Raw genomic sequence first — 27,239 nt, forward strand, 5'->3', positions numbered from 1 at the left:
ACCAAAGGCAGGAGCAGGAACAGAGCTGGAACAGGCAGGAACACAGGAACGGAGACTGGAACAGGCAGTAACACAGGAAAGGAGACTGCACAAGCAAGAACACCAGGAACTAGCAACTACTAGCTACTCAGAAGAGCTGATCTGTTGCCAAGGTGAAGGTCTGAAGTGGCCTTAAATAGGCCTCTGCTGGTGACGTCAGGTTTGGGGCTGGGCTGAGTTTTCCTGCTGCGGCCCTTCTAAATCCCAGGCTTGGGCATGTACGAAATGTCCATATCGCAATTCACGATAAATTTTTAGAATTGCGTTTTGGCCATTTCTGGACTTGGAGTGAGGGGGGGGGGGGGGGGTGAGAGAGAGGGAGAGAGAGAGAGAGAGAGAACCCCTGGGCCCTCACTGTGTGCACCTATTTATATCTCTATAGGATGGCCACCTAATAGGTTGAGGTGAGGTGTTAGTGGTAATTTAGTGTTTAGGGTCCAGTTTCACATGCAGACCGAGACGTACAAACAGCACAGAACACGTTGGTGAAGATTTGACATCATTTGGCGTGAGAAAAGTCTCACAAAAATGAAATTTTGTACTATGTTCTCTCACCCTAGCTTGATGGTACCCTGTTATAGAGTCCATTAGGCAGCTCTACATGAATGAGGGAGAAAAAGAGAAACAAGTTTTTCAAACCATTCTTGCTTTAAAGGGAGGGGCTGGTGGATGAAATCAGCCCAGGAGAGGAAAAATCTATTTTTTTATAAACATTTGATATTCCACCCTTTTCCATTAATGACTTCAAGGCAAATTATAGAGCAGGTTTTAACTAACAGTTACAGTGCATAGGTCGAAGGTCATTTACAATCGCTGTTGAATCAAATTTATAATGGATCGTATTGAGAGGCCAAGGTGTGTAACTTATAGTACTTACTTGATAGTTCCGATAAACAGATCAGAAAGACTGAATGTTTCTGTTGAGGGAACTCTAAGAGAAGATGTGGCCAAAGACTTTAGCTACTTTCTTAAAAGTGAGATAATATAGCTTGAGGCATAGGGGTAACGGTACCTTGTTCCAGATTGTTGGAGCAGAACAACTAAAGACTTGCAGTCTCATACAGGATAGCTGAAGCTAGAGGAAGGAAGGAAAGAAGAGCTATTTGAGAGGATTGGAGTTCTCCAGTGGGAGTGTAGGGGAAAAGAAGTTGTGAGAGATATTCAGGGGCTTCTTTATTGATGTACTTGTAGATTAAATAGAAGGTTTTGAGTTGTATCCTGCTTTTGAATGAGAGCCAGTGCAGCTGGTATAGTTTTGGTGTTATGTGGTCAGTTGCTTTGGCCCCTACCAAGATGGTTGCGGCTGTATTCTATTTAGACTGTATTGTCAGATGCATTTTAATGAAGAGATGCAACAGTCAATTCTGCTGGTGATTAATGCATACATCATAGCAGAAAGATTGTGTTTATTAAGGTTCCTCATAGAGCAGAGGGTAAAGCTCGTGGGCCAGTAAAGCTCAGGAAAGGCAGAAATACCTACGTAGATGGATATGTGGTCAATGGGTGGTCGCAACCCAAGCTATGCTATCATTACAGAGATGTGGGGCATTTGAAGAGGAGCTGCCCAGTTTAGAAATCTGAGAACCAGAATGTCACAGAAAGATAGGAAGATTAAGACTGTGAACAGCAATTTTGAAGCTGAAAGTACAGATGTGCATTCATATGACACAAATGGGTAAAATGCAACAAATAAGACCATTTTCATTTCATTTGTGGACCCCAAAATGAATGAAGGGTGCCCATTAATTTAAACACAAATGTTAATTTAATTCATATATATTTCTCATTCAAGACCATAGCTTATTGCTGCAGTGAAACTGGTAGCTATAGCAAATAACCAATGCTTGTGTGAGGTAGCAGCCTGGGAAGAGCAGAAGCAGGAAAAATAGGCAAGTAGAGAAGATGGAGGACCAATCAAATTGAAGCATTTTTTTAAAATTAATTTATAGCTAGCATCTCGATCAAGAAGATCTGAGCATGTGCAAAGAAACCCCATTCTCTCTGTTGGATTTCATAGAGCAGTGTTATCTTTTCAGAAGATCTCTTAGAGAGAGAGAAAAGATTTAAAAAGTAGAGAGAATAATTTTGGCATCCTCACTGCTGCAGTCACAGTGCTATCACTATGAAAGAGCAGTGCTGCTACTTTCTGTATGTTCATTGGAGCGGAGCAAAGGTTAATGGAGAATAGAGAAGCACTGCTATTGAACAAACAGCAGTGATTTTTGTCTTTAACTGCACAGAGTACTGCTTGACTAGCAGAGGGAGAGAGAAGAGCAACCTTGCTAGTTTTTTCTCGGTCAGATATTTTTTTGTGTACAAAAGATGTTAATCAGCAGTGCACACAAACACACATTGTGATGTGTGTATGTAAGCAATACATTTTTGGATGCATTGTCAGGAATAGCCCTAGAAAGACAGAGTCTGAGTTTGTGCCACTAGCAAGATGCTAACTCAGCTTGGCAACTTGGCATTGTTCTTGCCAAGCACCGAAGCAAACTCAGTCTGTCAACTTGATTAAGTGTGTATGACAGTCAGTATTAGAATGTACTGGTAAGAGGTACAGAATCAATAAAGTATATTGTGACATCAAAACCGCCAGTAACCACTTCTAATTTTATCATGCTATGATGACTAAAGAAGAGAGGAGGGAATGGCAGTGGACAGAAACATGGTAGAGGCAGAGGATTGGGTGTCGTTGCAGAGCCAGCCCAGCCTATCATAAATACAAGCAGTAACGGTTGTAGTGAAACAAAGGGGATCCTGCTCCTAAACTTAAAAGAGACTTTTTTAGCTGAAGAAAGCAGGAGTGGAAGCTGGCTCAAGCCATAAAAAAAAAAAAATAATTAAAATTGGGAAAGTATGTGCCACTGCTGCCTATTCCTCTCCCTCTTGCTTGGAGCAGGGGCAATAGGTGGGAAAGCCATACTAGGCTAGAATTAGCAGGGTAATGGCAAGTACAGGGGCAACAGAAGTGCAACACCTAAGTCCAGCAGCATGCTCCTCCATGACTACTGCTTCTGAGGTAATGAAGGCAGTATTTTTCAAAAACGGATTTTGAGGAAGAATCATGTCTGGGTTTCCCTGAATCAGAAGATATTGAAAAGCTAGTAACTGAAAAGAAATTGGGAGTTCTAATCAGTAGTGTCTTAGCCTCCAGTGATGAGTTAGGGGAGGTAGATGATACTGATGGTGTTGAGCTGAGCAATCCCCAGGAAGATCAGACAGTGCAGGTACAGAGTCATGCAGGCCTTTTTCTTTCCAGTTGTGGCTGGGTTCGGAGGCCTGATCTCAGGGAGAAGAGCAGGCATGACAGTGAGTTAGCTTCTGCTCTGCTTTTAGGCCTTGCCTTCACTACAGAAGACAAGAGGGGGAGTGGCCACAGATTCAGTCTCATGCTGGCTCATTAACACTCAGCTGCAGCTGCTCCCCTCCCAGAAACTGGGCTTTAAGACTGGCTGCAACTGTAAAAAAATGGTACATAGAGGAGGAGGTATTAATTGTTTTGCTGGCTGACAGGGTGGAGGAAAAAAGAAGGAATGATTTCTTGCCTATTTTTATTAATGATAAACTGCAAACCTTTCCCTTGTCTCTTCAAAGTTGCAATCCCTTTTTTGCCCCGATCTTCAGAGTTATGCTTCCCTTCAAGGCCCCATCCCTGCAAGAATGATCCCCCCTGAAACTACCTTCTATGGAACTGCAGCCCAATCCCCTTCTTCCTATTGCTCAATATAAGAAATATAAGAAACAATCTCTGATGGATCCGTGCCCCCCCCCCCCCCCCCCCCCCACACACACATGAAGAAGATCCCCAGCACCCCTCTGAAATCTCCACTTAAGACTGCAGAGGGTCTTACTTCTTCCTCAACAGGAAGGACACAATACTTCCTCCTGGCACCACTGAGATATGCTGAATAATGCTGCTTTCAGTGTAGCTCAGTGGCCATCAATTTAAATTCTCACTGGAAGCCAATGTAATTGGCGCAACAGTGGAATCACACTTACCCTTCTTAGACAGTCTTGCCACCTTATTCTGAATTGCTTGCAAATGGTGTATAGGTTTATCAGGCAAATATATAAACAATACATTATAGCATTCCATCAAAAGGGAAAAGTAAGCTTGAATCGCCGTCTGAAAAGAAGATGTACTTAAGAAAGGAAACAGTCTATGTAATTGGTGCAGCTTCAACAAAAGCTCTCTGTAACACTCCCATAATGTGCGAGCCTAGGTCAAATTCAGAGTTAAGCAGGACACCTAAATCTCGTACCTTCTCTACTGCTATAACTTTCCTATTAACTTTCACAGACAAGGAGGGGCATGGATCCCCCATCCCATTCACTAATAACAACTATGTCTTAGCTGCATTCAGCAGCAAATGATTAACAGGCAGCTATTCTGAAATCTTCTGTAGATCTTCATTCAGTTCTGTTAATGGTGCAAATCAGCCAGAATAGGATATTTTGCCTATTATATGTTTAACTGAACCATCGACAATTTTTTTATATAGATGTTACTGTTGATAAACTTACAGCCTAAGCTTGAGACATCGGGAATAGATTTATAAGGCTTCAGATGCTCGTTAACATCCATGTCAAATACACAACCTCAAGATTGGACTAGTGGCTCAGGAACAAGCAGTGTGCATTGTCATGCAGAGGATTTGCATTTAATTCTCAGGTCAGTTCTCCCTTCCTTTGGTTGGCCAGTGCTGTGGACGCTGTAGAGCAGGGGTGGGCAATTCCAGTCCTCGAGAGCCACAAACCTGTCGAGGTTTTAGGATATCCTAATGAATATGCATGACATAGATTTGCATACAACTGAGGCAGAGTGCATGCAAATCTCTCTCATGCATATTCATTAGGTATACCCTGAAAACCAGACTGGTTTGTGGCCCTCGAGGACCGGAAGTGCCCACCCCTGCTGTAGAGGCAGCTTTCACAGCACCTGAGCGGTGTGGGGGAGGGAAGGAGTCTCTGTCATCACTCAGTAGCGACATCTAGCAGTTGGACTTAGGGATCATACATGCAGGCTCTATTAACATGCATAGCGGGGTCACTAAGAGATCAATACTCATACATATTCAGCATTATTCAAATAATGAAATATTGCAAAAAAAAAAAAAAAGCATATACATACATCATTTTTGTGATCACATCAGATACCAAATGTACAATAATAAGATAAATGTCCTACAACAGACACATTGCTGGCCTAGGCATGCCCATACATATTGAATACAATTAAAGAGATGGATTTCACACTTCGGTTCTTGAGCTTTAATTCATTTATTTATTTAAAACAATTATATTCCACCTAAGATAAACTTTTTGTTCGAGGCTGATTACAATGCAACATAAAATCTTATTAAAACAAACTATTAATATACAAATACATATTAACAAACATAATCAATTAAATAAAAATAATAATAATAATAATAATAATAAATAAAACTATATAATTAACATTAAACATGCTACATGCTACCAAATGGTTCACAGAACAGCCAGGCATTCAAATGCTTGTGGAAAAGTTTATAATCCTTCATGTTTTTCAATTCACTAGGAAGTTTATTCCATGTTTCAGGATCAATAATAGAGAAGACTCACTCTCAAATTTCTTTTAAATGAGTATCTTTTAATAAAGGAACATCTAATAAAAGGCTCTGTCCTGAACATAAATGAGTAGGAACATGGACCTTAATAAGCACAATCTCCAAGTTATGTTTACAAAAGCCCTGGAGCAATAATAACTGTAACACTGAATTAAGTGGGGAACAGCAGAATCAGAGCAGAGAGATAGCTCATACTCTGCATTTTTTTTTTAAATGTATAAGTTTGTGCTGTGCAGTAAAAAAAAAAAAATGATGATTTGGTATTTCATTACTGCGGAAGATGCAATCTAGGGCTCAGCCAAGGGAATCTGAAGATGCTCTGATCAAGAAGAAGCACTAGGGGGGAGCCTGTTGCAGCAGTTGTGATACAGTACAATTTCAGCAAAGCATTTGTACAAGCAGCTGTTGCAGGTCTTCTCTGCTTGTATGTGTTACCTTCTCTCTCAACGTAGATTACTCCTGGTAAATGATACAAATTCTGTCTCAAAGCTCTGGAAAACTGAGAGTCTGTACTTTAAAACTGAACAGTTTCCCCCAAATGTTCTATTATGGGTTGCTACTAGGCTCTCAAAAGCCAGTCACCAATGTGTTAAGGTAGTTCAATGAAAAGGTATCACCTATAATGAATTTGAAAACTTTTTATTCTGCATAACTATTAGGTTTTGAGGGAATTAGACATGTATTCATTTTTTTCTTGCATAGAGAAATACTGTAGATCTTGCGTTCATTTTTAATTGCAAGTTCTCTAATAATTGCTAAGTGAGTATCTTGTTGAGTTGTAACACTAGTGATGTCTGTTGTAGCAGACATGATGCAGTCACAAGACGTGACTAGGGATGTGAATCGTGTGATCGATTGTCTTAACGATCGATTTTGGCTGGGGGGGGGGAAATCTGATCATCATGGGTTTTTTTGTTAAAAAATCGTAAATCGGGGGAGGGGGGAAAACCGGCACACCAAAACAACCCTAAAACCCACCCCGACCCTTTAAAACATATCCCCCACCCTCCCGAACCCCCCCAAAATGTTTTAAATTACCTGGGGTCCAGTGGGGGGGTCCCGGCGCGATCTCCCACTCTCTGGCCACGGCTGCGTTAATAGAAATGGCGCCGGTGGCCCTTTGCCCTTACCATATGACAGGGCAAAGGTAGCGCCGGCGCCATTTTGGTTCCTGTCACCCGACGTCACGAGTGCAGGAGATCGCTCCCGGACCCCCGCTGGACCCCCAGGGACTTTTGGCCAGCTTGGGGGGGCCTCCTGAGCCCCACAAGACTTGCCAAAAGTCCAGCGGGGGTCCGGGAGCGACCTCCTGCACTCGGGCCGTATTGCCAATATTCAAAATTGGCGCCGGCGCTACCTTTGCCCTCACTATGTCATCTGAATGTTGGCAATACGGCCCGAGTGCAGGAGGTCACTCCCGGACCCCCGCTTGACTTTTGGCAAGTCTTGTGGGGGTCAGGAGGCCCCCCCAAGCTGTCCAAAAGTCCCTGGGGGTCCAGCGGGGGTCCGGGAGCGATCTCCTGCACTCGTGACGTCGGGTGACAGGAACCAAAATGGCGCCGGCGCTACCTTTGCCCTGTCATATGGTAAGGGCAAAGGGCCACCGGCGCCATTTCTATTAACGCAGCCGTGGCCAGAGAGTGGGAGATCGCACCGGGACCCCCCACTGGACCCCAGGTAATTTTAAACATTTTGGGGGGGGGGTTTGGGAGGGTGGGGGATTTCAGGGTTGTTTTGGTGTGCCAGTTTTCCCGCCCTCCCCCCCCCCGATTTACAATTTTTGACGATAAATCGGGGGAATTGCTATTGTATCGCGACTCTAACGATTTTTGACGATTTAAAATATATCTGACGATTGTTTTAAATCGTCAAAAAACAATTCACATCCCTAGACGTGACTATCAGGCTAATAATAGAGCCTGCATCCCATTGCTGCTTCTTGTGACCTTGGGCAAGTGTCTTCAGCCTCCATTACCTCAGGTACAAACTTACAGGGCCATTCATCAAATTGCTTTAGGGCTTTATCGCAGGCATTAGGGCCCTGTGTATGGTGCCAGCTTTTCTCTCTTGAAGATGTCACACTATAAACTCTTTAATAGAAACATCCAGAGTGTCTAGTCTGGTTCTTTGACACCAATATCCAACAGAACTGCTTACTAACTTCACACCCATAGAAAGAATGTTCACCCTGCACCTTGAGCCGTGGAAGTCTACCTTCCTGCCTTCTCTTCCCCCATTGGAAAATCAACCTCCTGGGCTGTGTAGGACTTTGTGAGAACTTAGCCCCAGGACTGAGTATGACCCCCTGCCTTCTCGGCATTACCTAGAAGAGCAGCTACAAAGGCAAATTGGGGGAAAAGAAACGGAGAGCAACTATCATAAAATCAGGTATTCAGGAGATATTTGGCAAAAAAAGATATTTGGAATAGCCTTTAAAAAATAATCAGGGCACATAGGTGGAAGGCTCACCATAGGCACACTTCTCACTATCTTGTCTAGAAAGATTGAGAGGGCAATTTTAGCCAATTTATCCAGGTAAATTGGCTAAAAGTACACACAAATTTGCATAGAGCTCATACTTTATCTGGACTGCAAGGAGGCATTCCCAGAAGTTTGTTTATATTGGGGGAAAAATACAGCACATACATGACATCTTTACAAGTAAGAACATAAGAACGTCCATACTGGGTTAGACTAAATGGTGCATCGAGCCTAGTAACCTGTCTTCAACAGTGGACCAACCTGGTCTCTTGGAAGAACCAGCAGATCCTAAATAGAAGATCTCTTCCCTCATGTTAATTTCCAGACGTAAGAGGTGGTATATGAAAACAGAATTATAGAAAAACAGGAGAGTTGCTTGGTATTCTCAAGAACTCAGAGCTAAGAAAAGAGATATGAGTAGAGCAGAAAGACATTGGCGATGGCAGCCGTCAGCAGAAAATTTGGGACTATATCGACAAAGTCGCACAGAATACAGAGAACATTGCTACGGAAAATGTTATGTCTCATTGTGTTTGTTAAGCACTCTAAATAGAACAATTGAGCTTTTAATACCATCATCAATAAGATTGTGAAAGCCACCTCCTAGAGATTAACTAAATTTGCACCAGCTCCACAAGAGTTTGCTGATTATTTTCAAAATAAAATCAAGGATTTAGTAGCAGATAATGCAAATAGTATAGACAGTAAATCAAGTAATCAACTAATCCCAGTGACCTTGTGGAGTTCTTTTGAACTTGTTCCTTCATTAGACGTTGAAACTAAAAAAATTCTCACAGTCAACTTGATTCTTGTCATTCTTGGATTTTATCTATTCTAAAGAAAAGATTCTTAAGGACTTGGTTAACCTGTCACCTGTGGAAGGTATACTATTGGATATCCTAAAAAAATCTATTGTACGGCCGGTTCAAAAGAAGGGAAACTTATCTAGTGAATTTCCTTCAAGTTATAGGCCTATTACTAATTTAATAACTATGGGCAAATTGATTGAAAAAGCAGTATACGTGCAATTTACAGAATTCCTGGAGAAACAAGTGCTATATGTCAATCAATGTGGTTTCCGCTCTGATTTGGACATCTCGAAAGGTCAGGCCAGTGGACATTACAGGTTTGTCTATTTTAGGAGTTAATTTAAAGTTTACAACACAGATACGCAATTTAGGAATCCACTGTGATGCCCAGTTGACTTATTGTCCTCAAATTAGATCAGTATTAGGTAATGGTTAATTTAAATTAAAACAGCTTTGTCATTTGAGACCTGTACTGGAGCAGGATGATTTCAGAACAATTATGCAAGCGTTCGTTCTGACCACTATAGATTATTGCAATTCCTTGTACTTAGGGTTTCAAAAACTCAGATACGAACATTGCAATACCTACAGAATTCTGCTGCCAGATTGATTACATACACACTCATAAATATGATCGTATTTCTCCAGTTTTGCAAAGTTTACATTGTTGATTGTAAAGACATTTTAGACAGAATGATGAATCCTGCGAAAATGGGGGGGGGCGATGTCTTTGCTGCCGGCTTTCGCACCGAATAGCGCCACCATGAAAGGTGATGCTATTTTGCACACTACTGGCGACGATAACGTTACTAACCTTATCGTCACCAGCGAAGACACCGCCGAGTCCACCCCCTCGCCGCCCCGACTCCTCCCCACACTGCCCCAACTCCGCCCCCAGCATGCTATCGCATGAGAAAAGGGCCTTTTTGCGTGCGATAGAGGCTTATCGCACACGATAAGCCTTTGAAAATGACCCCCTTAGTATTATTTAAAGAATAATTAAGAACATAAGAAAATGCCATACTGGGTCAGACCAAGGGTCCATCAAGCCCAGCATCCTGTTTCCAACAGTGGCCAATCCAGGCCATAAGAACCTGGCAAGTACCCAAAAACTAAGTCTATTCCATGTAACCATTGCTAATGGCAGTGGCTATTCTCTAAGTGAACTTAATAGCAGGTAATGGACTTCTCCTCCAAGAACTTATCCAATCCTTTTTTAAACACATCTATACTAACTGCACTAACCACGTCCTCTGGCAACAAATTCCAGAGTTTAATTGTGCGTAGAGTAAAAAAGAACTTTCTCCGATTAGTTTTAAATGTGCCCCATGCTAACTTCATGGAGTGCCCCCTAGTCTTTCTACTATCCGAAAGAGTAAATAACCAATTCACATCTACCCGAGCTAGACCTCTCATGATTTTAAACACATCTATCATATTCCCCCTCAGCTGTCTCTTCTCCAAGCTGAAAAGTCCTAACCTCTTTAGTCTTTCCTCATAGGGGAGTTGTTCCATTCCCCTTATCATTTTGGTAGCCCTTCTCTGTACCTTCTCCATTGCAATTATATCTTTTTTGAGATGCGGCGACCAGAATTGTACACAGTATTCAAGGTGTGGTCTCACCATGGAGCGATACAGAGGCATTATGACATTTTCCGTTTAATTCACCATTCCTTTTCTAATAATTCCCAACATTGTTTGCTTTTTTGACTGCCGCAGCACACTGCACCGACGATTTCAACGTGTTATCCACTATGACACCTAGATCTCTTTCTTGGGTTGTGGCACCTAATATGGAACCCAACATTGTGTAATTATAGCATGGGTTATTTTTCCCCATATGATTCACCTTGCACTTATCCACATTAAATTTCATCTGCCATTTGGATGCCCAATTTTCCAGTCTCACAAGGTCTTCCTGCAATTTATCACAATCTGCTTGTGATTTAACTGCTCTGAACAATTTTGTGTCATCTGCAAATTTGATTATCTCACTCGTCATATTTCTTTCCAGATCATTTATAAATATATTGAACAGTAAGGGTCCCAATACAGATCCCTGAGGCACTCCACTGTCCACTCCCTTCCACTGAGAAAATTGCCCATTTAATCCTACTCTGTTTCCTGTCTTTTAACCAGTTTGCAATCCACTGGCTAAAAGACTTGTTCTGCAATACTCATGGTTTTATAAACTTCCATCATACCCCTTTTCAGTTGCCTCTTCTTCATGCACACATTATTTTCCTCCTTTCAACCGCCCATACACAACAGCCCATACACAACAGCATGTGCAAAGTATGTAGCCACTTTTGAAGAATTTTAACACAAAGGAAGTGGCTGAAAAAATTAAGGCAAAAAGAACAGCGTTCAAAAAGTATAAAGGATCACTAAAAGAGGAACACAGGGAAGAATACCTGGTAAAACTGAGGGAGAGGAACAAAGAAATCAGGATCACAAATGGTCAAGTGGAAGAAAGGATTGCCAAAGAGGTAAAGTGAGGTGTCAAAACATTTTTCAGATATATCAGAGAAAGAAGGAAGGTCCAAAGCGGAATAGTGAAACTGAAAGGTGATGAAGAGCAATGTGAGGAGAAAGACAAAGAAATGGTAGAAATATTAAACAAATACTTGTTCAATGTTCACTAAAGAAGACCCTGGAGAAGGACCATTGCTGGTAGACAAGATCGAGGATGGGGATGGGATAGACAAATCTCCATTTACAGAAGAGAATGTATGGGAAGAGCTAGGCAAACTGAAAGTGGACAAGGCCATGGGGCCGGATGAGGTGCATCCCAGGAGCTCAGAGAATGTGCTGGTGGGTCCGCTGAAACACTATTTCAATGGATCCCTGGAAACGGGAGTGGTGCCGCAGGATTGTAGAAAAGCGGTGGTGGTCCCTCTTGTGGTACCACAAGAGTGGGAGCAGAGAGGAGGCTGGAAACTTCGGGCCGGTCAGCCTCACCTCAATGGTGGGGAAAAGTAATGAAGACGCTGCTGAAGGAGAGGAGAGTGAACCATCTTGCATCTCGTGGGTGGCTGGATCCAAGGCAGCAGGGATTCACCAGGGGAAGGAAGGTCCTGTCAGACAAATCTGATTGATTTTTTTTTTTTTTTGATTGAGTGACTAGAGAACCGGATCGAGGAAGAGAGCTCGATGCGATCCACTTGGATTTCAGCAAAGCTTTTGGTACAGTCCCACATAGGAAGGTTTGTGAATAAAATGAGAAGCTTGGGAGTTGAGTGACAAAGTGGTGCATGGGTTACACACTGGCTGACTGATAGGAAATAGTGTGTAATCTGCACGGTTTTTCCTCCTCTCTAAGTGGCAGTTGAGGTGTTTCTTTTTTGCCATTTATCAGTCAGGATTTGAGTACCTGCTTTTACGTTATCCGCTTCTTTCCCATCCCCGCCATGACATGTACATTGAGTCTCTAGTGTGAGAAACGTTTAAGGACTGGCAGCAGACATGCCCAGGGCACTCAGATGTATCTCTGCATTTCAGTTATAAGTATTTAAAAGAATTTTGAATTGATTCACCAAATGAGAGGTGGAATACAGAAGTGAATCATTTAAAATAGACTAATAGTGAAATTAAGGGATATTTGAAAATATAATTTCGATATTAGATAAAGCAGATAAATTGATGCCCTGGCTCGTTGGGCTCCTTCTACAATAACTTAATGGCAGTAAATCGAAGAAGTTGGAACCTGATTTGTATATTAGAATTGTCCTTCTTTCTTTTTAGTGTGAAGCCGATAATTAAGATAAATGAAGTTGGGACAAAGGCAAAACGAAGTGACGCTCTCCTCTGCGATTGAGCCATGGCAGGGGGACGTTCAATTTTTCCGAGATGAGATTTTTGTTCCACCCCCCCACCTTTGCTCCCTCGCTTTCCCCGCCTCCCGGCCACCGCCCCCAGCAGAGGGAGAGGGCGTGCGGCCGAAGGCAAAGGTCAGAGCGGGCTGCGGCCATGGAGCTGTTCTCCTCTCTCTCCCCTTTCTTCGTGGCGATCCTAGGCCTTCTGGTGGCAATTATCCTGCGGGGCAAAAGGAGAGGCGGCCCGGAGAAAGCCAGGTGGGAAGAATCCCGCCCCTGGGTGGATGAGGACCTGCGGGACAGCACCGAGCTGCAGTTAGGAGAGGGAGGTAAGGCGACCCCTGCCGAGGAGGAGGTCGGGGGGAAACTGTGCGTTTGTTCGATCGAAGGAAAGGGGGTGGGTGCTGCAGTTTGCAATCCTCCATTGCTATGTAAAACAGATAAAGAAACATAAAAATACCTCCGGTTTCACAGTCAGCGAGTCTCTGCATTACCGTGGGGCGCAGTGTGATCAGACAGGAGCAAAAGCTGTGCTGTGCTCTACCGCTGAAAAGTTAACTCCGGATGCAGTAAGTTCATAGCGTACGCGTGCAACGGGGACTCTAAAACGCGTGTGGACTTAAAAATGTGCGTCAAACATCCCCCAAATAGCATGCATAAATCATCTTTAACATGCACACAGCACGGCTTATGCTTAAAAACCTTCCTTTTCAGTTTCAACCAATTTTCACCCATAATTTCCCTTATATATTTGCAAAGGTGACAATCGGTTTAAATGGATTTCCACCCTCATTTTAGGCTTCTTTTAGAGCAGCTCCAGAGCTGCAGTCGCAGCGTTTCAAGGTCTCCAGCCACTGCTGGAAGCCAGTGCGAGCCAAAGCAAGTGTACGTACACACACACACACGCACACCCCCCCCCCCCCCCCCTCTTAAGTCCCTGGTGGTCCAGTACTCCAATATTTCACTCCAGGGGAGACTTGGGAAACTGGAGTGAAATATTGGAGTACAGCTGGGCGAATAGCCGGTACCTAAAAGATTTTCAGAGAATGGTCTCACAGAAAGGTGCAGAGATGAACGACCATCCAGAATGATAATAGTTGCATGGGAACCACTGATTTATTAAGTTAAGTAATCCATATATGGACTTTTAAAATATTGCATATAAAAAAGCTAAAAAACTTGGTTTTGGTATATAACCATTTGTTACCAGTGATTGATGATTATATATAAGGCAGAGTCCACATCGATGAAGTAGTATGATGGTCACTCATTAGGAAATATGATACTGTTATATAATCAGTGTCAGAGAACCATTAGGAGCATAGCCATGGTTTTTACATAAAAGTTGTGCCCCTAAAAGTTGTACGCAGAGTACAACTTTTCCTCCTAAATTATATGCACAAAACATGAGTTAAGAGCACAATTTCATGCCTCTAATAGTCTTGCGCATAAGACCCAAATTCAGTGTATAAAATTTGTGCTTATAGATTTGTACAGGTGCATAAATCCTGAGCACAGGACCCTGGCATCCCAAAACTCCAGGTTCAGCCACGTAGGCTAATACTAGCCCCTGAAATTTTACTACGCCTCAGAGCAGCAGTTGAATTTCCAGCATTAATAACACACGAGGAAAGCCTCTGCATTGGGGAGTGAAAGCTAATGCCTTGATTAACATCAGATTTGCATGGATGAGTGCTTAGCTGTGCGTGCGTTTTTTGTGTGCAAAATGCCTTGCTACATCAGAAGTAAAGTTCAGCAAACAAAAATGTACACCGAATACGTGCTGACATGAAGTGCACCTTATTAAAGCAGAGCTTATGATAGGACTTTTTCTTCTTGTGTGTGTTCACTATATTTACATACTGGTCCATCACAATTCAAAATCTAGATTTCTTTTTTTTTTTTTATTTAGCCTTTTCATTGGTAGCTCAAGGAGAGTTACATTCAGATCTTTTTGCCTGCACCCAGAGCATTTACAATCTAACGAGTACATTTTCAAAGGGGTTTTGTGCACAAAGATGGCATATATGCAGGCAAATAGCATGTGCTCGGGAATATGATAATTTATAAGCATCTTAGGGTTTGTGTGTATTTTACATTTTGCGCACACATTTTACTGGCAGAAAAATGGCAGGGTGGAGCATTTTGGGGTATGGCTCAGAATTACATAAGGTAGTTGCTATTTTGTAGGAGATACATGATTACATTACCAAACTTCTATGTACACTGTTGCGCCTTCTAATTGAGTGGCGCCAGCGAAATCTGACTTGTCTATTGGCTACAGTTTTGGATGGGAGGTTTGGGTTAATTGATGGGGGCTCAGGGTGAAGTGCTAGAGCAAGCATGACCAACTTCAGTCCTGGAGAGCCATAACCAGGCCAGGTTTCCAAGATATCCACAATAAATATACATGAAATAGATTTGCATACAATGGGGCGAATTTTAAAAGGGTTACACGCATAACCCTGAAAACCCGCTCCTGTGCGCGCCGAGCCTATTTTATAGGCTCGCCGACGCGTGCAAGCCCCGGGACGCGTGTAGGTCCCGGGGCTTGAAAAAATGGGCGGGACAGGGTAGTCCAGGGGTGGGGCATGGGCGTGGCCAGAGGCCTCCCTACTGCCGCTGGGCCCGGGGATCGCACGCCGGCACTCGGCCGACACACGCAACTTACGCCTGCCCAGAGGCAGGCGTAAATAAAAAAAATAAAGGTGGGGGGGGGATTTAGGTAGGGCTGGGGGCGGGTTAGATAAGGGAGGGGAAGGTGGAGTGAACGGGGAAAGCCATCGGGGCTCCCCTGGGGCTCGGTGTGCACCCCCTTGCACGCGCCGACCCCGGATTTTATAACATGTGCGCAGCTGTGCATGCATGTTATAAAATCGGGGCGCCGGGTTGCGCGCACAAATCTACGCCCGCGCATATCTATTAAAATACGGCCCAATGGGAGCAGTGCATGCAAATCTGTGTCTTGCATATTATTGTGGATATCCTGAAAGCCTGGCCTGTTTATGGCTCTTGAAGACCAGAGTTGGTCACCCCTGTGCTAGAGGCTGTCGGTGAACTGGAGATGGATGGGGTGAATTGGTGAAGATATCAGCAAATTGGTGGTTTCAAGTATGCATACAAAGTATGCATCCAAAACCATATGCATACATCCTTCATGAAATGCTTGCCTCTGTGTATAAATCCGGATTATTATGCATACATGCTATATTTTTTACAAATGTAGAATATATGTGTTTATAAATAGGTAGAGAAAATATGCTTTCTTGTATTGGAAATATTTGCTTGTACTTTCAGAGCTAAACTACGTGATAGTTTTTTTAAAAAGATTTTTATCTTTATGAGATTTCACAAAATGCAGACAAGTACACTATTCCAGCAAAGACTGCTAACATAATTTCAGTGTTTAATGTAAGAATCCCAAACTTAAAGGAAATTTGACAGCAATCGAGTGGCACTTCATGGACTAACCAATTTATTGAAGCATGAGCTTTCGAGGATTGAGCCACTTCGTCAGATGCATGAGGCTTTCCTTCTGAAGATTTTTCATCTAAAGGAAATATATAAGGGGTATTCATTAGATCCCTAAATATCCATTTCACCCTAACAGGTAGATTGTAAAAGCGTAGCTTTTGCAAAACCAGCCCCATACACGCATATGTGGGCTGTGTGCGAGCAGTGCAGATTTTAAGAAGCCAGGAAGTACGTGGGTACATACCTGTGTGTGTGCTTCAGGAGTAAGGAGGCAGAAAAGGGGTTTGGTATGAGTGTTCCAGGGTGGGACCAAGATGTACACACGTAACCCCTGAATTCTGCAAGGCTGACCATGGCTTCTGGTCCTGATGAGTCACAAATCTGGAGATTTTGAGATCCTGAACACTGGGGGGAGGAGGGAGGGAGAGAGAGAGACTCTTTTAAAGAGGCATTTTGACACTCTATGTATCTCCCACTGTAAGAGGGGCACTTTCAACTCAGGGTGGGTTTTGGGAGGATGGTGTTACATTGGTCTGCCTAGGGCACAAGGATCTGTAGACCCTTGTAACACTGCCCCCCCCCCCCCCAAAACCCTGAGTTGAAAGTGCCCCTCTAAAGTGGGATATATAGAGAGTGTCATATTGTCTCTTCAACACACTCTCTCTCTCTCTCTCACATCACTTGTGAGTGCACAGCAGAAATATTTTAAATGCCACTTGCATGCACGATATAAAATTGATAATATTTTTGCTTGTGTGCCCAATATGCGCATTTATGGACGTACACGTGATCCTTTTAAAATTGACTTGTAAATGAGGAGTCAAAAGAAAAATTAATAAAAAAGACAGGCAATAACATGATAACATCCAAGTATAATAAATTACAGCACGATGCTCAAGCTATTTCTCTTGTGGACTCTAATGCTCCAGTAAATCTTTTAGAATCAATAAAGAAGAGCAATTGTTCAGGCAAAAATATTTGATACCTACTTCTAGTATATTTTTAGGAGGTACCTTATAAAGTGTGCAGATCCCACTACACAGTTTATAAAATGCTAGCAAAAATCTCCAAAAACGCTTTCCTGTGAATAGGTTTGAAAGTAAGATTCTAAGTTTTACCTAAGGCTTGCCTGAGGGCACAGGGAGCAGCAGCAGGACTTGAACCCAGTGTCCCAGGCTACTGCTCTACTCCTAGTCCCTTACCCTAACCCCTATAACATCCCCCACCGACAGTGTCCATTTGACATGAACACATCCACAGTCTAATTGCGTCCAGTCTATTCACAGTGAGATTTAGTCAGTTATATATAATACGGTATGGGTAGCAGATATACGGATATAATAGTACGAAACTCCAAAAACTGAAGAGGTTCCTCCCAGAAGTACAAGAGCCTGCCTCCCGGGACATGCACACGCGCATATCCACCGATACGTTTGGTTCAGATTTGAGAAACCCATCCCTATCAGAGCCCTCGTGTTTCCTCCCCGACATGTCCAGAAATCTGTTGTGGATACGACCCAAAATAAAAAAAGATATAAGATGGGCATATATATACCCTCGGATGCGCAAACATAATAATCTTATAAGCCTTATTCTCCTTCACAAAATAGGCTAAAAAGGGTAATCACCTCACAAAATAACTGTGTAGTTTATCTTTAATCTTCAGTGATGATTTCTTCAGATCGTGGACCATTCTATAATTGGGGGGGAATGGAAAGGTTTAGTCCATTTTTTATACTAAAGCCAGAGGACATCTAGTTGCAAGCAGAAGACCATTAATTAATTAGATTTTTAAGATCTACTCAAAAGAAAAATTACCAACGCTTGCAAATTATAGACCGGTTGCTAATGCTAAAGTTTCAAATTAAGTTAATAAAAATTGTAATTTCTTACCTTTTGAAGTTCCGTACAGCACATAAAGTCATGAGTAATTAAATTCCTCAATGCAAATTTAATGCAAAACCTATTCAGACTAATAAACAAGGAATTTATGTTTAAGTTACAAAACAAAAACATGGTCACACCTCCCCTAACATAAAAATAAGTAATAACTCCACACACCAAAAAAACAAGTATTTTAAATTGAAATTTATTGAATATAGCAGCGTGAGGCAGTACAGTACACTTTTATGTCGCGTTCATTTGTAAACACATTTTTTCTACAATGCTGTGCTCATTTGAATACATGAGGAGTTGCATGTGGGAAAAATTAAAAAGCAGCCACCCAAGTATTTTTCTTCTCCAGTCACCCAGGCGGCTTTCTCATTTATCTCCATATTACACCAGTCAAATCATATTTTTAAATCACCTGGACTGGCGAAATTCTCTCTTTCCCTGTCACACTAGAGGTTGTTGGCTTAAGGCTTGGGGTTTCCAGATTATTCACTATGAGTGGAGTTCACTAGATGCTAAAGCCCTTAGAGTATTTACAGGGAAAATAATGAAATGGCCTCTGTTTATTTAAGGTTATTAGGGGCAGTGTTTCAGTTCCAACCTCTGAAGATAGAAAGTTTTAAGCAGGCAAATAAATTGGCAGAGATAAGTAGATAAAACATTCAAAATAAAATTAATTTTATTTACCTTTAATTTAAAAAAAATGACATTGTCAGTAGGTTGGTTTTTATGTATATCAAACATATAACAATTTTCTTTCAAAATCAGAAAATACTATACATTTCAGTTTTATGATATCCTTTACCCTCTTTCTTTATACCAATTTGTTAATTATCGCAAACAAATCAAATTACCAAATGACCTTGTATTATCTCTTACAAAATAACTCTTATTACAGAGTTTTACTTCTCTGGAGAAAATATACTATCAGAGCTGTATCAGAACTTAACTTTCAGATAAGTATTACTTCTAATTTTTCCTAAATTTGAGCACTCAAATATTATGTATATTTATTGGTGTTCTTTTAGAAATGTGATTCTTTGGTGTATTTCCTTCTATAAGGTGGTCCAGATCTCTGGATGGTAAGTATGAAGCTACTTTTTCACTATTCATTCTCTTGTGTATTTTTTCTGTTTCCTTTGTTATATCTTCTATTTGTCTTAACTCTGTCTTCCTCACTATCTCACTTTGTTGTCTCAGAGTTTCTACATGTTTTATACTGTATGTTAATTAATTTTATATGATATGTTAATTATTATTTGTTGTAAACCGTTCCGATAGATTCTGAGGGACGGTATATAAAAGATGTTAAATAAATAAAATGTTCCTTTGCGCTTTGTTTCTGGCTCTTATATGTTGCATCTTCTTTTATTCTTGGTTTCCTTCTTTATTTTTTGTGTACTTTAATCTAGCTAGACCTTTTTCCTGTGTGTTTTTATTTGTATCTGTGTGCACACTTATCTCCCTGTAGGTTGTGTATGCAGTCTGAGAATGCAGCTAGGGAGCCGTGATCCTTTTTAAACTGCAGTCAGAGAATGTAGCTCAGATATGCAGCTGGCGAAACGTTGCTAGTGATGCTTAAGTAGAATATTTCATCACCCCCTCCAGGTTTTGAAGTCTCCAATCTGGTTTTCCCCTCTCCAGGCTTTGAACTACTATTCTATTCCTTTACTAACAAAAAGGGTGGAAAAAACTAACTACATTTCCACTGAATATCTTAACACTTCTAAGTGTTCCTTTTAGTGTGTCCTGAAGACTTGTTGAACTATTTCACTAAGTAAATAAAACCAAAGGATAATTATGATTCCCTATGTTCAGGATTGAAATAGAAGGAGCAACTATCATTTGTTGGTTCACTCACTCAACATCTTCCTTTTGACAAAAATTTCAACAGCTTAGTTTATTTAAATATAGGGTCTCCTGCTAACACAGTGGGAGGCCACTAACACAGTGGGAGGCTTTTCATGCAACAAGCAGAGACCTCACTGAGCCCCATAAACACATTTGCCTGCCTGTGAGAGCATATAGCTGCTGTCTCAGCAAGTCGGATTCTCCCACAAACCTCTGTCAGCAGAAAAAAAAATTAGCATCTCCAAAACAGCAACAAGCCCCTCCATCCATGGGATGACCACAGCCAGACACCTCCACAGAGCAGCAAAGGGGCAAAGCAGGTCATCTTTTTTAAAGAAATCAAATTTTTTTTTTTTTACCCTAGTCACACATTTCATGGAATTGATCTAGTCTGTCTTCCATTGTTACATACTTGAAAAAATGGTTTCCAAATCTCATGAAATTTGTGCTCAGTAACATGTTTATCTATTTGAGGTTTTCTGTTGAAACAATAACCCATACCCTGCTGAGCCACTCATTAAAACCTGGTCCAGCAGGTGATCTCCACTTTGCTGTCATCAAAATAATAGCAGCCAGCAGCAAGTTTGCAATTAATTTATCTTTCAGTGAGTAAAACTATTTTTATTGACAGTTCTAATATGAAAAAAACCCACAACATTTTTTTAAATATTATTTGAGTCTCCACTGTCTCCTGTATGGGACTTGGAAAATATATCCAAGCTCTTTTCCCCCTCCCTTTCAAATGGGACTGTTTGAGATCTACTTCAGCCTGACTGCTTGAAGTTTATATAAATCCTCCTAGAAAAGATTCAGCTAACCGGGAGTATTAAGGGGTGGAAGAGTAAGGAGGGGAGAAGAGATGTCGGAGTATTTTTTTGTTATTGTGCTTTGTAATTATGTTTTGCTTTATTGTTATAATCTTCTGATATTAGAGGACATGTTGGGTTTCTTTTTTTGTTAATGTTGAGAGTTGGAGGAATTACTTGTCTTAGAATTCGTTATTATTTTGTAACTCGCTTAGAAGCTTTTTGTAAAATTAAGCATGTGATAAATATTTTAAATAAATACATATATGCACACATCATAGGCTTTTCTCAGTCTAAGGCATGCAAAGTAGTCAAGTTCCAAAATTCCTCTAAACAAGCAACTATAAGGAAAGACTCCGCTTGCTGCTCTAATAGGAGGCCTTAAAGGATTTCAAAACACTAGGCACTTAGGGCAAATCCCACGATAATAAGTAATTGCCAGCCTGCAGGCCCAGATTTAGGTATAGGCAACACAGGCAATTGCTTCAGGCATCACCCTTGCATAGGCACTGGAGCATTGCCACCACTGCCATGACGATATGGGGGCACGTGGACTGCACCGCAGTGCGGTCCACGTGCCAGCAGCCACTGGAGAAATTCAATGCAGGCCCTCCTGCAGCCTTGGTGCGCTCACAGGTTCTGAAGCTCCCTGCCCTGTGCACAGGTTTCCACGGTAACAGAAAAGCCCACGTTGGGAAAAGGGGGGCAGGATTCTCCTAAGCGCTATAAGAGGCCCCCACACTGAATTTCTCCAGTTGCTGCTATGGGCGCGAGACTGATGGCAGGACTTAGAGATGAAGAGAGGGCCCATTCTGAGAGGGGAGAATTTGGGCAGGTCCATGGGAAATGTTATCCCCTCCCTATTTGTGAGGGAGCGGGCACTCCACCTTTGCTTATGGGTGCATGACTTAGAGTATACAAGTAGATTTCACTGAGCTACTTGTATACTCTTCTGACCTGTCCTGTCTTGTTCACATCCAACTTAAATGTGGCCCTGCGGGGCCATGTCCCACCTTGGGCCCTCTGCACATACTTTCCCTGTGAAAATTAGTACATCTGCTAGGAAAATGTACCTGCAGACTTGCACATTTGTGAGCGGTTATAAAATTACTCCCATAATCAGTGATGTGCAGCTGCTTTTCATATCACAAAGCTTTCTTCAGTTCTGCTCTATCTGGCAAGATTATTTTCATAAAAATGATTTAACTCTCTATATGTATTGATCCAAAAGATAGTAAATTGTATGCCTAGGATCATCAGCAAATATAAGGGTGTCACCCACATATAAAGAGATGACATGGCCCCCATTATGCACACAAATACTCTTAACACAACCCCGGAGTCTAAGAGAAACAGCAAAAGATTGTATTGCCAAGAGAAAGAGGAGGGAATGGGTCAGATTAATTAACTAGAAACCAAACACACTCTCACTAACTCCAACTCACTAAACACTTCCACGAGAATGCAAACTGGGTCCATAAGCATATATTTTGACAATTAAATAGAAAGTCTATTAAAAGACAGATCACTTCCATTAAGTCCCCAATCAGAGTCGAATTTGCCAGGAACATTGCAGCAGACACCTTTGCTGATTTTAATAGCAGTCTCTAAGTCTGACGTATGATAGTCTTGTAATCCCTGTTGTATCAGCCAATAGAACGTAGGGGCACTATTGGGATCAGTGAAGCAACGAACACCCGAAGCTCCCTGGGTCCTTTCTTGGCAGGTGACAAAGAAAAGTCTTTAATGGCCCTTTTGGCTTGTGAGATGTCTTCTGGAATCTAGGGGCAGTTGTACCATGAGGCAGGATGGGGCAGTTGCCTGGGGCACATGATTATTGATGTGCCATTGGGGATCCCACACCCACTGGCAGGAATAGAAAGTCCTGCCCCAGCGCCACGCCTGGAAAGACTGTGGCTGGCGGGAATGCTCAGCCCTGCTAGCAAAAGATGGTCCGTCAGCCCCACCGGGAGGAAAGCTGGCCCAGAAGCTGTGTCCTGTCAGCAAAATACAACTCGGTGACCCCGCAGCTGGAGGACAGCAGCTGCCAGCGAGGCTGGGTCCCTCGCAAAAGACCACCCAGGAGGACCATGGCTGCTGGAGAGGCCTAGGCCCTGACAGTCAAAGAAGAGCTGGAGCCTGCAAGTGAGGAGAGAGGATGGGCGCGTGAATGTTGGAGATGGAAGGAAAGAGAGCGAAGGATGGGAAAATGGAAGGGTAGGGGTGAATGGAGTGGAGGACAGGGGCTGAGAAAGGGAAGGATGGGAATTTTGATGAGAGGGAAGGGAGCTAATGGAGGAGGGAGTAAGGGAAAGGATGGAGTATGGGGTGAGTAGAGGGGACAGAATGGAAGGGAGCATGTGAGTAAGAGAGAAGGAGGGAGAGAGTGTGAGAGAGCTTGAGTGTGAGTAGGAGGTGAAGAAGAAAGTTTGTGTCTCTTGCTCCCTTCCACTTCATTCCCCTTCCCCAAGTATATGACAATCTCTGGGTGACTGGAAACCAAATGTTCCCAGGTATGGAGAGCAGGGAATTTCTTTTCCTTATTAGTTATAATTATTGGGTGTCATTTGATGTATACTGTTTTGAAATATTTTATTGGTTAAAAATTGTTTTTTATATGATTTTTTAATTATGGATGTTCTATTCATCACCGGTTTTAAAATATTATTTTTATTAATATGGTTTAATATTATGATTGATGTTTTATATTTCTTGATTTTGTTTGATATGAGGAACAATGTTTCTGTTTTTTTCCATTGTTGCACTGCATACAGGGTCAGTCTTGTTGTGATTTCCAGTTTGGGTGAGGGTCTGTCTGTGTTCTGCATGTATGAATTAGGTGAGGTATTCTCCTAACGTGTAGTTTCTGTGTAGGGATCTATAGTAGCTTGGTTTGTTCTGCTTTCCTAATAAAAGGTATAACTGTTTCAGGACCTGGTGTAATATTTGCAGTATTGCATTTTCACAAGTAGGGTTGTAACTGTTTGTGTGCTGGCAATTGGTGATGTTTTAGTATAGGAGATTTACTATATAGTAATTGTAGTTTAGTTTACTTATGGCTTTCTGTAGGGCATGCCAATACTTGTTACAATAGACTTATCATATGGATTCCAAGTGTCTTTTTTGCAGGGTTATTTGGTTGGCGCCACAGCAGTGCATGTAAATATAATATACATGTTGTAAGTGATATTTATTTCTCAGAAGACTGAATTTTGTCCTTCTTCTTGTAAACTCAGAAATACATAATTTTTAATTGTGTATCTATGTCTAAACAGTGCCTCCCTGTGGCAGAGACCTTTTATCGCTGTCATGGCCTAGGTTGGTGGAGTGTTAGATGTTTCTTTGTTGCAAGATATCTAGTTGGAACCTCACAGGGGATACTGTTTGATGCTCTCTTCCCAAATGGGTCTTCTGTTCAGAAATGGGATCTAGAACCCACTCAGCTGTTATGAATCGGCTCCTGTGGAAGGAGGAGTTAGCAATCTGTTGTAGATCTGATGCCGGATGGACGGAGACATCAGATAGGAGTAGCAATCTGTTAAGGATCTGCTAGGGAGTTAGCGATCTGTTATGCTTCGACTTCTGAGAGAGGAGGAGACAGCATTCTTGTTATGTGCAAGCTCCTATAGAGGGAGGAGCTAGCACTCTGTTATGGTTAAACTCCGATGAAGGGGAGGAGTTAGCAATCTTGATAGGAAAGCTCTATTGTGTACTAGCTCCAGAAGGAGGTGGAGTTAGCAAGCTGTATGAATCTGTTAATGAAGACTCCTGGTAGGAAAGGAGTAGCCATCTGTTACCAGCAGAGTGCTTGGAGAGGACACTCAGCTGTAGAGGAATGTAAATAGGTGAATCCTTGGGCCGATGGCAGATGACAGCGCCCCCAGGAGGATATCCTGAGAGGGACCACCGGCTAGGCTTGGGTACGGAGACAGACACAGATAATTATTTTATTAGACAGGTAGTAGAACCACCAGAGGTGACAGTAGTGAGCTGCTATGCCCGGCAGGGCTGAAGTCCCTCAGGTACTGGAACCACAATCCTAGGGAAGCTGAGCTGTAGAGAAACTATAGATAGTGAGTAGACAGGTATACTGTGTTCATAGCCAGAACTGGATGACAGATCTCACATAAGGGCTTTAGAAAGCTCAGTAGCTGGAAAGGGTTAGGCCCTCGAGGAGCGAGTACCTGGTTCCAGGGAAAGCTCTGAGAGAGCGATGATAACTCACAATTGTCTGTGTCTGTGATAGCTTCCAGGCAGTAGAGAATCTTCAGAGACTTCAGGAACATGGACCCTCGAGGAGCGAGTACCGGTTCCTATCGTCAATATGAAATAAAGAAAAGAGAGCGAGGCCCCCGAGGAGTGGGTACCCCTGGTAAGTCCAAGGAGGCAGAGTAGCATAGGTAGTGAAATCCTTTGCTAACTACATCCATTAGCAATTTCTGAGACCTTTTATATTGGAAGCAGATGACGTCAGTTTAGGGGAACGCCCCCCCAAAGTTCGCGCCCTTGCTGGTACATCATTCGGAGCGCACGCACGCGTCCTACATCATCAGGAACATGGCGGATCCACAGCGTCGTGCCGGTCCGGGGACGCCGGAGGAAGACGGCAAGAAGACGCTGCGGCAGCAAACCATCCATCAGGCCCGGAGGGAGTCGCCACAGTGGTAAGGAGGGCGGAGTGAGGGCATCGAGCAGCGATGGACGCAACATCAGCAAAGTCTCCTGAAAGTAGGGAGGGGAAGCAGGGATAAATTTAGGATTAATTGTCCTGAGAACCTCTGAAATAAATAACTCCTAAAGCAGCAGGTTTAACACATTTTATTTTACTAATATGAAAAAAATTTGAAATTTGCTGGCAATAGACAATACAACAAGAATTCAAGTTCTTTCAGTAGGAGTCTTTAAAACAATACTTAAACTTTTACCTCTTTTTTAATGTACATTAGACAACACATTTGAAATTTAAATGCTTCTAAACTTTTCTTAACAATTCTATTCTGTTTCTTGTAGGATTTTATGCTGGATTCACCTGAGTCAGATAAGTATTATTTTTTATATTTCTATTTTTGTTACTCTTCCAGACTTCCAAATTTGTACCTTAAAAAATTGAATCTTTTTCATTTTTTTCTTGTCTAGGCTCTTCAAAACAGAGAGTGCCTTCTATGGTAACTGTCATTGTCTTTCAAGCTCTGTATTTGTTTGTTATATTTTTTCAGTGTTGTCTGTCTTTTTTGTGTTGCTTTCCTATTGATCTAATAAATTTTCCTAGACTGCTAGTCTGGCCAGACCTAGGGTGTGTCTTTCAGATGTATGTACACACTTATCTGTGCCAACTCTGAAGTGATGGTCTCTGGTGCGGCCAACATCTCCTGGCAATGGGTCCTGATGTCTCGTGCATGGTGTCTTCTTCCATCTGTCCACCTCCAGCGAGTACCTACTACCTGGCTATAACAAATCTCTAACAGAGACCGACTCCCAATCCCCGAGTATCTTTCCGCAGCTAAGGGTTCCCTAGTGAGGGTGTCTGACGGGTTTCATAAACTGATGATCTAGCTAATTTAAAACAGATAATCACAAATTCCCTGTCTTGAATTTCTCAGGGAAACAGCAGTCACTTTTTTGCAATCTTCCTAACCTGGAGTCCTGGCACGGAGGCTTTCTCTGACCATATTAAAGTACCACTAACTACAAAATGTTTCCGCTAGACTCTTACTAGGGACAAGAAAATTTGATCACTTCACCCCTTTGCTGATAGAACTGCACTGGCATCAGATACAATCCAGAATTTATTGCAAAGTATTAACTCTAATTTTTAATATCATCAGCAACATTAATCCAAGCTTATTTGGAGTGACACTTCAACTATACACACCACAGAGAGCACTGCTAAAGGTACCCACAACACGGAACATACACCTAACACAAATAAGAGACCAACTGTTTTCCATAGCAGGCCCTAAATTGTGGAACTCACTTCCAGAGTCACTACATGACAAAAAGAAAGAGTTTCAAGTGTGAACTGAAAACATGGCTCTTTAGAGATGCGCATGATTTAACATAAAACACCAATAACTTCACTGTCAGGACCAGAGATTTTCTTAGTAGAATGAGAAATAAGTATAAAGCTGTATAAAGTGTAATGTAAGGAGAATTAGAACTTGTACACAATGTTATGTTGTCCTAGGAAATTAATGAATGAGTATGACCCAGAATCCCTTTACTGATGTATTGGTGACCTAAAATATGAATGTTAACCCATATTGTGAAAATTGAGCAAGGATATGCATATTGATTTCTAAACTATTGTGATCCTATTTTGGAACAACGGTATGTAAAACACCTGAAATAAATGTCATCAGCACTCTGCAGTGGCTCATGCTCATGTATCAGTTTCTTCTGGATAGAACTGGATTCTGCCTTATTAATCTTAAAGAAAACCCACTTCAACTTAGGCGCAGG

The 27,239-nt window shown here is 42.0% G+C and overlaps 1 protein-coding gene across 1 annotated transcript in view; it reads left to right on the forward strand.

Annotated features, from left to right (window-relative positions):
• Nucleotides 1-12,813: 12,813 nt before the first annotated feature.
• IYD (iodotyrosine deiodinase) overlaps nucleotides 12,814-27,239 on the forward strand; it is a 55,830-nt gene continuing 41,404 nt past the window's right edge. Inside the window, exon 1 of the mRNA XM_029596545.1 lies at nucleotides 12,814-13,085. Within this exon, the coding sequence (XP_029452405.1) occupies nucleotides 12,911-13,085 (175 nt within the window). The 5' untranslated portion in view covers nucleotides 12,814-12,910. The remainder of the gene's footprint in view (nucleotides 13,086-27,239) is intronic.

Source organism: Rhinatrema bivittatum, chromosome 3 (genome assembly GCF_901001135.1).
Source record: "Rhinatrema bivittatum chromosome 3, aRhiBiv1.1, whole genome shotgun sequence".
In the NCBI taxonomy this organism is placed as follows: Eukaryota; Metazoa; Chordata; class Amphibia; order Gymnophiona; family Rhinatrematidae; genus Rhinatrema; species Rhinatrema bivittatum.